Below are 16,402 nucleotides of genomic sequence, written 5' to 3' on the forward strand. Positions count from 1 at the left end.
GGGAAAGCAGGAGCAGCAACGTTCCCTGCATTCGGCTTCCTCCCGTCCCTGTGGCTGTGCAGAAGGCTGGAGGCAGTAGGTGTTCTGCACTAGGCTGGTGTCTCTCATCCCTACAGGTCCTTTGTGGATATAATTGTTGCTTCTTCAGGAGAGATCCTAAGGGCAGTGCGAGTTTTAATTCTGTCTTTCAAGTGGGACGACCTCAAAATTTCAGAGGATCCGGTGGTGGTCTTTCTAGCAGTTAATGTTCTCTTGATTCCTGTTGCTACCAATGTGTAGTACAACTCATGCTTTCTTAAATGGCTTCATCTTGGATATCAAGAAATTCCCCCCATCCAAAAGCACTAACTGCTGTTAAATGCAATGCTGTATTGGTAGCACTGTTGTAGACCTGTGCTAGTATACAGAACACAAGTGTGTCAATAAGACAAGAAGAAAACTTAAGAGCAGGTTTTTTTAAAGCTTCTCTTCATAGAACTGGAAATGGAAGAAGAGTTCTGTTATTGTGAAAGAACAACTTCCAAAACCTGCTCTGGAGTGTTTGTATCCTTAAAGGAGAATACTTTGTAAGAACTTAATGTTAGAGTACTTGATTCTTTAGATCTCCTTGCCCCATATCTTACTCTGAGGTTGTCATTATTTTCTAAAGAGTATAATTAAGCCATGTATAATCTATTACCATCCCTCTCCAATCCCATGATTAACCAGTTTAATGCCTTTTCTAGAATTCAGTCATAAACTGGACTCTTTTGCCAGTCCTTTTGGAAGCAGGGAGCACCATCCCTTTGCCTATCATACTATGGTTTGTAGATTTATTTTCCTAACCAGCGTCTGCAAGCTTTTGTTTTGTTTTTTTTTTTTTTTTAAATGAAGGTAAAGTTTGTTTGTAATGTGGTGAAGATTCCCTTTCAGACAAGGGACTGGAATGGGCTAATATATATATATTTTTTTTAATCAAGGGCATATGCCCTAATTAGATGGGAACTTTCTCCTCTGCTAGTCTACTATTGCATAATTCTTCATTAGCTAGTATGAGATTTTGCAAGTACAGTGGCGTACAGAAACATACAGACTTCAGATGTTTACTGAAATTCTTCCTATTTCCTCCCAGCACAGAATAAACACATCTTCAGTTCCTCTGGGAGTAATGCAAGCAATTGTTTATCACTGCATCTTCATTACACTTAGCACTAAGTATTGTTAATGTGTTTTTTTTTTTTTTTAACTCGAGGGTAGGTATTTTGAGTAGAGTAAGCTGGTTAAAACAAGATACCAATTTTAATTGTTTTACTGGATCTAAAGGCTGTCTTGTAGCTTTGCACAGTATTTTAGCTGCTCTCCTTTAGACAGATCTAAGCATAGATTTAGTTGTTAGTTTTTCTTTAAAGTTCAATATTTTTTTTTCCTCCTTCAGAGAAAGTGACTGTTCAGTCAAACAAGTCTAGCAAACACCAATGTTGTAGAGTAAATCTCTTTAGAAATAACCGGGTTTTTTTTTAATGTTTTCTTTTAAAACTGGCCACTTCAGAAGGTTTAAAAAAGTATCATAATAATCCCCTTTGCTGTTGGAATTGTAAAAGTTTGACTGATTCAATAAAAGCTCTACCATCTGAGTTTTAGGCTGCTAGATTTGCTTCTAGATTTTGCTGTTTTATGAATTTAAAGACAGTAGTGAATAAGAAGATTGCAATGTCGAACATGCTCACTCTGAGATGGCAGAACAGAAGTAAGGTCTTCAGTTTTTGCTAATTAGCTGAAATGTATGTAGTTTTCCTGTTGCAGGGATGTGTCTAAGACTACCCTTGCCTTACGACAAAGGCATGCTTACCTATAGGCAGAGTTTGTGCAAAGCCTGTTACTTCCTCGTGTACTGTTAGTGGTACTTCTAAAAGTTAAGAAAAGCTTTAAGGAAGTACTTGAGTTCAGCTGCTTCAGGTTTTCTAAGTAGCAGGCATGCAACTTCATATCCACCTTTTAAGCAAACTTACTGAACTGTCAGAGGTAATATATCTACTAGGGGGAGTGGAGAGGAATGTCAAAGGTGCTAGGTGTAGCCTTTGACATATTCAGAATTATTACTTTGTTATTTAAAACTCATGAAAGCTGCCACAGTTCAATGATTGTTGGGTGTTGGTTTTTTCTTTTTTGCTACAGCTTTCCTTCCCTTGCGTTTTCTAAAATTAAACAGGTCCGAGAAAATGAAATGTATGATACTTTGCAAATGGAAAAATGTGATTGACTGATTTCATGCTACTGTTTTTCTAAGTCAGTAATCCTTTGTGCCTCTGACTAAATCATCCCTCTCATCCATCCTAGCATGTTTGTTTTTTTCCAAATGAACAGCTTTTCCCTCCATTCCATATTGTACATTTCCATTGATTTCTTACGTTAGATACATGATCCTTTACCTTCACTGGGCAATAACAGCAGACTCACTTTTCATTATATTCTATTCTTTGCAGGTAATGTAACCCAGCGTGTATCAAATTTTGATTACCTCTGTAACCATCGCTCACATTCTGAACTTCTGTTAAGTGGTGGTTTCCAACACCCTAACAACATGGGTCGTTTTATAAGACTCTTTCTGGAAGTATCCATCCTATTTATGTTCGGGGGGGCTCACGTTTGCAAATGTGATAATGCACGATGTAACCAAAAATGGCAGAGTAGTTCAGCTAGATTATTGCCATACAGGAATCAGGCAGGCTATGCCATATAGCTATCAGCTAGTTTGTGGCAGAGCCTTAAACAAGGGAATTCAGTGAATACTGCAAGTCATTTTAAGCTTCATCTTTGTGGCTCAACCTACCAGACAACCCTGCAGCTAACTCATCAACGTAATTCCTTCCCTCCATGTCAGCAGGTTCCCAAGACCCTGAACAATGGGGCTTTTCATAAAGGTCTGTTCTGTATGTGTGTGTGACAACTTTCTCAAAAGTTTGTCTTGTGTTGTAATTTTGCAGTGGCAGATGCTGATCAGCACTCTTCCTTGTACTGATCGATCTGGTAAACTTGTGCATGCAGGTGAAATATTGCTCTCTTAAGCATAAATGGGCTTGTTTTTTGAATTCCTGTACTAAAAGTGTGTTCTTTTCCCCCCACATGTGGATTTTAAGAATTGTTCATGTGTTAGTGTGAATTCATATGTATGAGTTTTACGATGCAAGCCTCTGTCTTATTTTTAAGGTAGATTTTACTGACTAGATTTCTGTTGTTCTCTAGTAACTTGCTAGTTGCTGTGGTTTTCTTTCTCCTGAAGAAATCTTGAATGGATGACTTTTTCTTAGCTGAATTTTTCCAGTGACTTTTTTTTTCTTATAGATCAACCTAATTTTCTTCTAATTTGACCTTTTATCCATGATTTGGAAACAGTCATGGTTGCTTGCTTCAGTATAGAGTTGTAAAAGCTCTTTTAGCTTAATAGCATGCAACTTCTTATGGAGGAGTGGAAGGGGGAAAATAGAAAGGATGGTCTACAACAAAGTCTATCAAATCATGGAATATGCAAAATTTCTCTAATATGTTAGTATTAAACACTCTTCTGGGCTTAAAGCCAGCCTTCTGTGGGGTAGGAGGAATTCTGTGTTCTTCAAAACTTCATGGCATAGTTATGCCTTAATTGTTTCTTGTTTTCTCTATTTTTAATTATGTTTTTTTTTTTTTTTTAAATGATACCATCCTATATCCCCTTATTCTGAATTTTCAGAAAAGCAGTAAGATTTTTTGCTGTGCATTGGTCTGAGCACTGCAGACATAAAAACTCACCTGAAGCTAACTGAGGGGTCTCTGTCTGGTGTTGCAAGATAGACAGAAAGCTTGGAAAGTAGCCTTTGACTTTATTACAGTTGGCTTTGTATTAACTGGAGTTATCTTAATTCTGGTATTTGTAACATAATCACCAGACATCATGCCAGTGCCACAGTTTAGTTCTGATATACTTTGATTCCCTCTTATGCCAGCTATTTGGGTTAGCTGTTACATCTGGGGGTAAGATGTTCAGAATCTGGTAATAGAAGCCAAGCAGCAGCTGAATCTCCTGAGGATTTGCTCTTTGGGAAGTCTTCAGATTAAAGTGACAGTGCCACACTTAGTTGTGTTACTGCAGCTGTGAACTTGAACCTGGGCACCCCCACTATGTGACACCTTCTTTATGGGTAAGTGCTGACTGTCAGGAAACCTTGATGAAACACAGCAGTGTTTGTGCCCATGATGAAACTTTTCATGTAGTCTATGTAGATAGAAAAGATTGTAGTCTAAAGGTTTACAATTCAGAGGTAGTTTAGGAAGCTGCTTTTTCTTGCCTCTCAGCTGAGGCCCAGTAACTGTCTGTGTAAGCAGCCTGTCTCATGACACGTGCAGTCAGGTGGCTTACCTCAAGCTACCTTGTTTAAGGTAACCTTTAAACTTCGCACAGAGATGGAGGAGAGGCACTATGCAGGCAGACAGCAACTAATAAAAGAGAGAAAGTGGTTGCTGCCTTCAGCAGAGTCTATTGCTTGGTTAATGTGAGCTTTTTCTTTGTTCTGCTCCATTGCAGGCCACTGGCCTTTAAGCTAATGTATTTGACTTTGCTTTGTAACACAATACATGAGCCAGCAGCAGTTCAGAGGTAGAAGCCATAATCTCTTGGATATTTCTGCCCTCTCAAAGCCTCTGTTTTGTTTTTACTGTAGGAGTGCTGCTTCTTTGCTCCCTTCTGCTACCAAAGCAAAACTGTTTAGCTTGAACTATTTTTTTTTTCCTTAATCTCTTTAATGTGGACTTTTATTTTATTTAATTTTTTATTTTTATTGATCAGAGAGGAAGAGGAGGGAGAGTGCTAGAATTGTGTGAGACAAAAAACATCAGCTATCCCATCTTGACCCAAACTGTTTACTTGTGGCAAAGCAGATGCGTGAGCAGGCATTTCAAAGTGTCCAAGCAAAGAAATCAGTCCTAGGATATCTGAGAAGTCCAAGGTTATCTCTGTCATGGGCTTTTTGTGGCTTCTTTGAAATCTGCTTCTTACTGTTTTAAAAAAATAAATTAATAAGCTTCATCCCTATTTCAGTTTTACTTTTGCTCATCTCCCAGGAGGCTGCTAGATTGGTAACCTAAAAAACAAGAGGTAGATTCATTCTTGACAACTAATGAACACTGACATATAGTGTCTCCAGAGACTGTTCTCAGCCTTGGGTGCCTTGCTGCATTTTGTGGTATTTTATTTGTTTAAAGATTTTCATATTTCATTTTGTTGAACGCATTTCCATACTGTGGCTCACATGCCTGAGGCTGCTTGGTGGCCTGATAGAGTAGGTTAAAATAGGTCAGAGGGTGTGTAGTTCTGCTTTTTGACAGGGGAACAGTTTGGCTTTTTCTAGTTTCTCTAATTCTTTTCTAGAATAAAATCTGTCATCCTTAGTGTTCAAGATAAATGACACTGCTAGAGATCAGATGCATGGACATTCAAATTTTAGTTATTGGTTGCAATGAATAGAAACAGCTAGGAACAATACACAAATGCAGAAGCTGAAGTGTACTAGGGCCTTCATAACAAAGGGAAGAACTATTGTTAATATGAGGTAGTAACAGGCACTCTACTGTGGCAGAAGTTGGGTTTGCTCTGTATTTGTACACTTAATAAATGCTGCTGTTGTTTATAGTTAACTACGACAGGGGGATACAAGTACTAGCAAAACGTGTGTTTTTGAAAGCTTGCTACCGGAGGATTCGTCCTGCCACTGGAGAGACTTTTGGTTTGACTACGTGACTGCTAGAACTAGGACTGAGTACTTGAGGTGCACCCAGGCTAGATTTATCCTGGTGTACGGCTCTCCCCTCCACTGTGGCACAGCAGTTTGGCTGCTAGTAGAAGACGTCGTGGCTGTGCTTAATGGCTGTTGTCAAGTCATCCAGGTGCCTTCCACTGTGTACTTAGTGCTGCTTAGTGCATAAGCAAGCACTGCTAACAGCATCAGCTAGCCATATCTTCTGTATTGCGTGCTACTGCTTGTGCATTTCTCTTTTCAGAGAACAGCTATTCCCACTCTGCTGAGCACTGTTGCGTTTGTTCCTTCAAATAAGCAGCAAAAGAATTATCAGTAAGACACATTCTATCAGGCACATCCACAGGAGATGGTCTGAGGGGCTTTCTTGAACAACCGTGTTCTAGCTTTCAAGTCCTCCACTTCACCATAATGGGAGGGCCCAGGTAGCCCGTGTCACGTGTGAAATCACCTCTCTGGACAGTTCCAACCAGGCTGTCAGTCTCCATGTCTTGATGGCCACATGGGCAGCAGGCTGCAAGACCGCCTCATCACATTTTGCCATCCCTCTTCTGGAAGGGGTTAAAAGCAGCCATGGTGCAACTTCTCAAGTTACTGCAATAGCACAGGTATTTTGCCTATTTTCACATATGTGCTATGGTGTGGCAGTGCTTGAAGTAGTTAAGCAAAGAGTTAATGCCAAGTTAGAACCTGGATCTGTTGAGGGGGTAATGTGGGGGAATCTCTCCTGTAATCTCTAATCTTATGGCCCTTCTTCAAAGATAATTTTTTTTTAAAGCATTCCCTGACTATCACCTTTGTTATCCAGGGCTGAAGCCTATGTGATTTCATTGATATTTCATAATGACCTGACTGATGGTGCTAGGAATCAGGCTTCAGCAGCCTGAGTACAGTAGGAGCTGCACAATAGTTTCTTTTCATTAATGAAAGAAATCTCTTGTGCTTATGACTGTTGTGTCTATTTTTGGAATACCTCCAACACAATCTGCATGCCCTAGCTAGGGTGGGAGGTACATTTGTGCCTTGTACTATACTTAGAACTGCCTTGATAAGATTCTTTTCTTGAGACCATAAGTGAAATAAAAGAAACATCATTAGTTTCCAGCCTGCTCAATTCTCTTTAAAGTTGTTGGCTGCGTCTCTTGTATGTGAAGTCTCTGTTCTTTTTTTGTTCTTTTTTTTTTTTTTTATTCCCTGATAGGAATTTACTGTCACAGGGCATGATGCCAGTTATGCTGCTTTCAGGGCTGGAGTTCTAGCAAATCAATGGAGCCTGACACCACTCACTCACAGGCTTTGCCACCACATGTATCAGTGTTTTATTGTTTTTAGCATTCATACTTGAATAATGTTAGTGTTAGGAAATGCTGAGGCTGGATGCTTTAGGAATTTTAAAGACAGGGTTGGTAGCAAGCAGAATCACAGCAGTACCTTATGTCTGTTTTATTTGTCATTGCCTAGTTTGGCAGAGCTCTCGGTAGAACAGGCTGCTGTGCTGTTGTGCTGGAGGGAGTTGCCAGATCGGTGGGGTGCAGGAGAGGGGACAGGGTGGTTGTGTTTTGTGCTTGCTTTTGAAATCCTGTCATCATCTGAGCTCCCATTTCTAGCAATCTAGTATCCAGTGAGGTTTTGGGGGGATAGTGTTGTCTTTTCCCCACTATTTTCTTCCATGTCCGAGCTGTTTATAAGCATATATTCAGATTTCTGTGGAACAGGTAGCAATGGTTTGCTGTGCTGCAAATCCAGCGACTAGCTTTATTTGACCTACTTTTATGATTTATGTGTCTTGGCTACAGGTGGATAGCCCAGTTCTTCTGTTTCCTGCATGGAGATATTCTTTTAACCAGAAAAGAGTTTTGTGATGTTATTTTAAGGACAGGTTGGTGGTGGAGTTATGTAGAGTGAGATGTTGATGTTTAAAATTAATAATCTATTGTCACATGTGGACCCTAGTTTTTTGAGAAGCTCATACCTGTTATTAAGAAATGTGAACCAGACAGCTGCCTTAATACATCAGTCCTATTGAGTGCCTACTTTTTTGCTTACTGGAGTAAATAATTCTAATGCGAAGGTAAATTCTCATCAAGGCTTTTTCATCATTGTTAATGACCACGGCAAAGGATTTTTGAACAAGAAATCAAGTTAATGGTAGTTATACAAGACCTGTCAGCTACTCTCGGATTGGAATGTTTTGCTGTTATTTAGGTCTTCTAAGGCACTTTATATAAATAAGGCTTGAACATTGCCTATGTACATGAGTTATTGTATGGAAGCTAAAAATAACAATGTGAAAATATGGCCCATGTTCACTTGTTGTTGGGTTGGGAAGCATAAAGAAGCAATGCAGAAGGTGACAACTATATTCTGAGGTATGTACAGAGGCCTCTGGATGTTTTGTGGCCTCTGATAACACAGTTACAAAGCAAAAGCACTTTTTTCAAAATGCTCGGGATCCTTCAAGCAGGAGCAAACAATTTCCTCTTTCCCCTTTCTCAACTGCTACCATTGACAATAAAATCTTTCTAATGAATAGCAGCTTTGGAAAGGCTTGATTTTGGAATGAGGCCCCAAGTAATAAGCATTTCGTAGCGAGGATAGCCAGAATATGTTTTGCAGATAAAAGGCATTCAGCATTTTTTTAGCCTAACTATCACTTTTCAGAGTGTTTTCATCATTTTTCCTTCTAGAAAATCAAAGCATCAGTGTAAGCAAGTTTGTATAATAGGGCTATTCAGCCAGAGAACGCTGTGCAAGTGGGGGTTTATGGAAGTCTCCTCCACGCTGCGTCTAGGTTTTTGCTTTCTGCTGCAGATTTGAGAAGGTTCATGCCCTGGATGGTCCTGAATAGCTGACCACCTTTGAGATGTAGGGAGCCAAGACTTGTGCTGTGCAGGGGTTGGTGTCTGCCTGGCTGCAGACCTGTCTCCTGATAGCTGCTCGTGTCATGTCTTTGCATGTAATGTGGGAAGGTGCTTGGCCCAACCCCTTTTCCTGCTGCTGCAGCTGCTCCTTTACACATCCAGGAAATATAGTTATTCTCTGTTCACTCACACACGTGCATTAAGTGCTTATCCAAACAGCAGTGACCTAAAGCTCTGGAAAAAAATTTGCACAGAATGTCAAAAATGAGATTTGCTTGCTGGCAGTTCAGATGGAGAAGGGGGAGTTGATAAGAAATGTCTGCTCTGGTGTGGCCTGGTTAGAAAATGAGACAAAGGGTAACTGCATTAAATGTATTAGTCAGATCTTAGCTCCTGGCCAGTGCCAGATGTTGTTGCACCTCAATAGATGAGGAATCTGCCTCTACAAAATCACAGTGTATTACTACGTAAGCATCTTAGGGATTTTCTTCAACAAATGCAGCAGGTAGGTCCCTGCTGGGGTCTTACTGCACAAGCCAAAAATCAAAATTAAGCACACAGAACAGGAAAGGAAAGCATGTCCCCACTCTATTTTTAATTCATTAGAAAGAAAGAGTTCTCTGCCCCTCTATTTTTTTTTCTTAAATCATGTGTCCTCCATGAGAAATTATCCTCTTATTTCACTTACAATTTGCTTGATTTTATAGAAAGATGACAGTTTGAGCTGTTCACACATAATTCCTAATGAAGTTGGAAAGCTCATTTCTTGTGTCCTCCTTGCATGGTCGAAGTAAAGGACTCTAAAAATGTCATTTCTGATCAAAGATGGTCTGTTACACATTTTAATTGCATGCTAGAGTAACTGTTACTGTAAAAACCATTGTTCAAGACTTGAGGCTGAAGATGATCATGCCATGTAATCCTTAGAGGGGAAAAGATGCGTTAGGAAAAAAATAGCTTCTCCCTGCTAATAATCTTGGACTGATTCCTTTGGCTTTAGGTTTCAATGTAGACAGAGCATCTATTTTCATGGCAACCAACTTTTAGTCCACAAGTCCATTCTGCTCATCCTGCTCACTTTGTTATGTCTGACCAAATATTTCTCCAGAAAAATGTTGCATATTACTTCCTGCAAGGAGGATGTTATGACAAGAATGCTGGACGCTAGCATCTGTCTCGTAAATACTGCAGACAGGTTCAGTTTCATCAAAAGAAAATTCTGTGGAGTTCGGTCCTTGAAGAATTTAATGTGACCCCGGTAGCAAAATGTAGAGCCCACTCCTCTGGCTTGTACAAGATACATCTTATAAATGATCAAGCTCTCTTCCATTCTCTCTGGGAAAACAGTGCTTGTTTTTAAGTCCTAGAGCAAGGCAAATGTAAATATATTTGAAAGATAACATATAATTTATTGTTTCCTTAAAGCTTCAGTTACTTCTCTGCAGCCTTCCTCTGTATTTTTGTCTTGTCAGAATGCATCCACAGACTTCTGATCACAGTATGCCATTTAAAATAGCAGAAACATCAGTTTCAAGCAAAAACAATGCCCGTGTTTTATTTCTGTGACTACCAAAGCATTCCACTGAATCTTTCCAAGTCTTGATTTTTTTTTTTTTTTTTTTTTTTTTCTTTCTACCAGCAGCCTCAGTACTGGAGGCAGCAAGGGAGAGGGGGAAGCCTTCTAATGTACTTTGTCCAGTTACCATTGTTACACTATGTACTTAATAAAGTACGGGAGATTGCGCTTAGCTGAGAGGATAGAATGGGTTGATGTTGTTACTATGTACAAACGTGATCTGTGTTTCTTTACTGTAACAGCACAGTCTGTCTACTGCTGCTTTCCACCGATTCTAGCACTTGGGTTCTGCTTCACTTCTTGAAGCCTGCGACTATCAAGAGAGATGTCTTTTCCCAGACTTTTGCAATCTAAGGATGTAAAGGTTCAAACATGACAGTTAAATGTTGTTGAAAAAAGGTCCCCGCTCATGCGCAAGTTACGGACTTTTTAAAAATAATGTGTCCTGTCTGTACGTTGAAGTTTTGTGTTACTTCAGTGACATCATCAGATAAAGTGCTTGCGATTGTTTTGCTTTTTTTCTTTCTGCTCTCTCTGCAGTGCACATATATTGAGATTGAGCAGGTGCCGAAGACTCATGCTGTTGTTCTGAGCAGGCCCTCCTGGCTTTGGGGGGCAGAAATGGGAGCTAACGAGCATGGAGTCTGTGTAGCTAATGAAGCCATAGTGACCAGAGAACCAGCTTCTGAATCTGAAGCCTTGCTTGGAATGGATCTTGTCAGGTGGGTGGCTTGCTGAGCTGTGACCAGCCTTTCAAACACCAAAGGTTTAGGTGATGATACCAGGTAACAGCTTTGTGGTGTCAGCATTAGGAGATTTTAGAACAATATAAGCAGGAGACTTGTCTAGGCAGCGTTCCAGACACAGCTGAGCTAACACTTAAAACTCTTGGAATCTGAATTTGGCTACCAAGTATGTACCAGCCTATTGTGGGTTCACTAAGCCTACCTTGTCTACCTACCTGACAGTCTAGCAGTGGCTATGCTGACAGGATAAGAGAAATAATTACATTGTTAGTAAGGAACTGCTAACTAATTGATAACATCAGACTGCTGGTGTGCCCTTCATTCTCCGCCACTTTACAACAGCCTGCTCTGACCTAAAAAACTTATCCTGGGCATATAGCCAACCGTAGGCATAAACAAACTACTATGCCTCACTTCAGCCCATGCATTCCAATGCAAACCGTTGCCCTTATTTAAATACTGGCAAACAAACTCCTCTAAGTCTGTTCATTGAAGGCTGTCTGCCTAAAAGGCTTGTGCTGCACTGTAAGTCACAGCCTGCATGCTGATCTTGCAGCGAAGAGAATTTAAAGGAGATCTGGGTGGGGGAAAGGGAGAAAATGGGCTCAATTTAATTAAAGATAGAACAGGACAACAACCACTTACTTAAGCGAATCAATGTTAGACCCAGTGGTCCTGCTGGAATTTGTCCTAGGATGCTTAATGAGTGGGCTGAACCAATTTCAGATGAATTCTCATTTTTCTTGAGAACTTGTGAAAGATGGGAGAGGTTTTGGAAGACTGGAAAAGGTTAAATGTTGTGGCTATGCTTAATAGAGTTTAAAAAGGGTTGTGGTTATAGACCATTTTAACCTCAGTTCCTGAAGGGAAAAAAACGCCCCTTGGATATCAAGGTGTTGATAAATGTGCAATAATAACTGTTAGTCAAGAAAAATCCTGTCAAACCATTCTACTTTACTCCTGTAATGAGTTAAAAAGTGTTATGGATAGAGGGTAGGAGATACCTTGACTTTTAAGAAGGCGTTGAAACCTTAAAGGGCATTCTCATAAGCAAGCTGGGAAGCATGGGTTAGAAGAAATTGTTGTTAGGTGTATAGCTGCCTGAAACTGCAATTGTAGATGTTCTCGAGCAGTGTCTCTGCAGAAATACAGTGTCTGGTTCCAGCTACCATAAATCAAGACGAATATGAGCCAGTTGGAGAAAATGCAGTGGAAATGGGAAATATGGTCAGAGATCTATAGAATCTGACCAATGACAAAAGCATGAAGGAATCTGGGTTATGTTTCTCTTCAGTATTTTCTCTAAACTCTGTATTACTGAAGGAATCTGTGGAGAAACCGTACCTAGGAGGGCTGGTGAGTTTAATTGCATCAAGGGAGACTGAATAGACTCGGGCTCTTTTAAGAAAATAAAAGGCAAGCTTTTGTCAAGAAAAGGGATGTGTTAGGTGACTTTCCGAGCTCTACCTTTATTTTTCCCCTCCTACTACCATCTTTTTGAAACTTTAACAAACCATTGGTTTAGATGCAGAATTCTGCTTATTTTGGTCACGGTTACTGCGGTCTCAAAATACCGTTTAACATTCAAATTATACGTCATCCAGCAGCTCTAGATTTATCCACAGTGACAAATCAGGAGATATCAAAATAAGGAGAAACTAGTCATAAACTATGAGTGATCGTCACCTGTAGATAATATCCTCCCTCTCTTCCTTCTTAGCTGCAGAAGAAATTGTCCGTAGCTCAAATACAGAGAGTGCTTCAGGCAAGGACAACTAGAGATGTGTTGCAGACTACCATCTGCCTCTTGTTCCAGCCAAAGTGATTCTTTCTCTTACTGTGAAGACTTGGCCAGTTGCATTAAGCTTATCTGTTTTGGATCACCTCAGAATAGAAAGCCATCAAGTACAAAATTAATCATACAGGCTACAGTGAAGCAGCTGGCACCAGCTCTGCCTCTTTTTACCTATCTGTAGAACAGACCAGTTCTACTGCCTAGGATTTATTGGAATAAAAAGAAACGTAGACGTTTTAAGCCTAATTAAGAAATGCATATCTCTGCTGGCCAAATTTTTTCTCACACCTATGTGTTGGACTTCTGCATCTGTGTCAGATCTTAGCTGAAGGATGGAGACTAACACTCTGTGTGTGCGTGTATGACTAGCTGCTTGCAAAAGAAACCAAAAGCTTTATACTCTGAAACGTGTTCTTCAGAGCAGGCATGAGAGTTGTCAACCCAGGAATGTCATCCAGGTAGTAGAATAAAATTTTGCTTGAATGCTCAGGGTCCCCTAAGGGTTTGTTTCTACATTCTCTTAAAGCGGTTGTTCTTTTCCTGTAGGGCAGACTTCCTCTCTCTTTGAACTCATCTGGAATTGTCACTTTTCAGTTCTGATTTAAAATCCAGTCACCATGGGCAAAGGCTGTGGGTGGATATTGTGAGAGCACATGGTGTTCAATAAGCCAGAAAGCATCTTTCAGCAGGGTAGTATAATTATGAAATCGGCATGTTTTGTTGTTGAAATAGGAAATTGAAAATTCATCCTGCGATCTCATAGACAAAGCATTTTTTTTTGATTCAATAAAGACCAAGATGGACATCAGTAAAGATGTATTTCACAAAGTTTCTAGCTTGTTTGGTAACTGGTTGCTAGACTAATGACTGAAAACAGTGTGTTTACCTAGTATACTGCTGTATCTGAGGATTAAAACAGATACCTACAGATATGTAGCTTGATAGTGTGTCACAGCATGTCAGAATATATGAATGATTCTTAAGAAACAAAGTTTGTGTGATTGACTTGAGGTGTAGTAGTTGGTCTTAATCCAAGTAGGCATGTCCCCATCCCAGTTTATCTAAATGGAGAAGATAAACATAGTCACAACAGGCAGAAAAACTGGGAGAAAACAGGTCCGGCACAAATTCCTAGAAAATGCTTCTTTCCTGTTCTAGGGATTTATTCAAAAGCTAGTCTTTGAAAACTGCACCACCATTGCTGCATTGGTTAGTTATCAGGATTTTCTTCAGATATTCTTCCTAGTGTGGCTTCAGTTTTTTTTTTTTTGAGGCACAGTTGCCTCTATAAAGCACCTGTTTACTTAGGGAAGTAAATTCATATGAAGAGATGGAGTACTGTTTTGCTTATGCCGATAAAGTTAGAATGGGACAATATTATCATACAAAAGTTATATATGAAGAAACCTGTAAAATACACCCTTAGTTTTGCATTGTTATCTTAATTTTTAATCCCTATGTTTTTGTATTATGTCATTGTTCTTTTAATCACTTTTTTGAAGCCACACAGAGATGCCAATCTTGGCAGGGAGTCGAGAATGTTCTTTAAAATGGTATCAATTTGTTTACCAATTTCCTTAGAGATACCAAAACTAAATAAAGAAGAATGTCATCATCATGCATGTTAATTACTTCAGTTGGAAAGTCTGCATCTGTAACTGATATGTGAAGTTGAAAAGCTTAAGATAATGTTGTTTTGACAAGGTTATAATATGCTGTGATAGCATATTGGAGATACTGAGGCAGTGGATTGTACTAAGTCACTGAAATTGTCTTGATGAATAATTCAAGCTCTCATCTGGGGGTGAAATTACTTAAATCTTTTCTTCCAGCTCGCCTTGAAGGGTACTGTGAAATGTGTTAGTGGGAGGGTTATGCTGCAGTTGCTCAGAACACTGATGCTGAGGTAACTGGCAAGACCTACAGTTGTGTGGAGATGAGCTGTGTGGTTGGTGTGCAGAGCAGGTTTTTCTCTTTCCTTTGTTTTTTTGCTGTCCCTTGTGACTGACAGATAGGAGCACCCAAACAAAAGCAGAGCCTAGACCCTTGTTAAATGGAAGTAAATGCAACATCGGAACCTTTTGCAAAAAAATTGTCTAAAAGACGTTTCTTCAGCCTGAATCTCTGCTGTAGTTTTGACAGAGAAAGCTAGGCTGTAACCATCTCAGAAGGAAAAGTTCAGGGAGACATTAAAAGTTTTAGGGTGATGGTACGTCTCTTGGCAGGTTTTGATCTAGTTATAAACTAATGCTGTTGTTCATAAACTGGGGAGAATGGAGCAGGTTATCACTGAATCTAGTGACCATGTGGTCACGAAGGTAGTTGTCAGCCCATTCGTTTACCTGTGGCAGTGACAGCTCTTGGAGTTGTTCTTAGGGAATGAATAAGACATGCTTTTGGACTGGCTTTTAAATTATGTCTATGCTGTGTGCTAAGGCTGGCATCTCTGTATTGCTCTGCAAAAGTGATTGCACCAGTGATGAAACGAATGAAGGAATTACAAATGAGTAGGGACTAAAAATGCCGACAACAATGCCAAACAAGTTTCAGCTAATAAGAGAAACAAGATGAGTGGGAAAGACTCTATAAGTGCAAAGTAAGATGATCACGGGGAAGAAATTGTCACTATAAGTTAGGACCTAAAATTCTAGTTGACTCTTCTTTGTCCCCCAGTGATAAATAGATGCTGCTGAGAGAGATGAAAACACTGCTTTCGATCATTCAGCCTAAAGCAAGGCTAATAGCAGCCAACTATTTAACAAAGCAGGCCCGATGCAGAAATCAGGTTGAAAAATATTTAGACCAACAAATTTGTATTCAAGTTATCAGGACCTTATATGTGTATTGTAGTTTTTAAGAAAGAAGCAGAGTAGTGTTTTCTTGTCATGTGATTTCCAGGGAAATGGAAAGGGCTAGCCTACTACTTAAATTTAATAAGGTGAATTTCTTGGAACTATCCATCAATCAAAATTACTTTGTCCATAGAGCTGCTAGAGAAAGATAAATGCAGAGGAAAATATTAAGTTGACATAACCAACAGAGAGACCTTTTGATCCAGGTAATGCTCCTGAGGGATGGAGGCATGGATATGCTGTTGTTGGAAATACTGCATTTCCTCATTGCCACTAATTGTGTTTTGGAACCACCAGAATAATTTGCACATCTGATTTGGACTCTTCTGGTTACTGCTTTCATTGTTGACTTTGTTAGAGCTGTACATTATCTCAAGGGATTATTTAATCCAATTTATTCAAGACAGGTTGCAGTCATTCTCTGCAGCTTTGTAAAACTTATTCTCATGCCTCAGTTTACTTTCCCCTAATAAAACACCCTTGCTTTGCTCAAACTTTCTTTTAAAGTCACGTTCTTTTAGACATATGGTTATTCTTCGTTCAGACAAAAGCCATACCTGGTGCTTAATTGTTAATTTTTTTTGGGGGGGGGGGGAAGCCTCTGCAGGAACACTGAGGCACGGCTGTGCACAAATGCTTCTGTCTGCAGCATGCAATATGCATCAAAGGATATCATACATCTAGCTTCCATGGCTAATTAAGTATTGGAGCACTGGAAAAGAGGGGTTGGAGGGAGATTGTAATACTGAATACTCCTTCCCTTTTTTTGATCTCTGGTAATATTCATTTGCAATTTTCCGCTCTTCT

At 39.7% G+C, this 16,402-nt stretch overlaps 1 protein-coding gene across 4 annotated transcripts in view; it reads left to right on the forward strand.

The window, feature by feature from the left end:
- SCRN1 (secernin 1) overlaps window positions 1-16,402 on the forward strand; it is a 38,593-nt gene that overhangs the window by 11,992 nt on the left and 10,199 nt on the right. For all 4 annotated transcript variants that reach the window (XM_042802127.1, XM_042802126.1, XM_042802128.1 and 1 more), the window contains exon 3: window positions 10,743-10,924. In XM_042802127.1, coding sequence (XP_042658061.1) covers window positions 10,743-10,924 — 182 coding nt within the window. The remainder of the gene's footprint in view (window positions 1-10,742; window positions 10,925-16,402) is intronic.

Source organism: Tyto alba, unplaced genomic scaffold (assembly GCF_018691265.1).
Source record: "Tyto alba isolate M040663 unplaced genomic scaffold, T.alba_DEE_v4.0 Super-Scaffold_38, whole genome shotgun sequence".
Taxonomy (NCBI): Eukaryota; Metazoa; Chordata; class Aves; order Strigiformes; family Tytonidae; genus Tyto; species Tyto alba.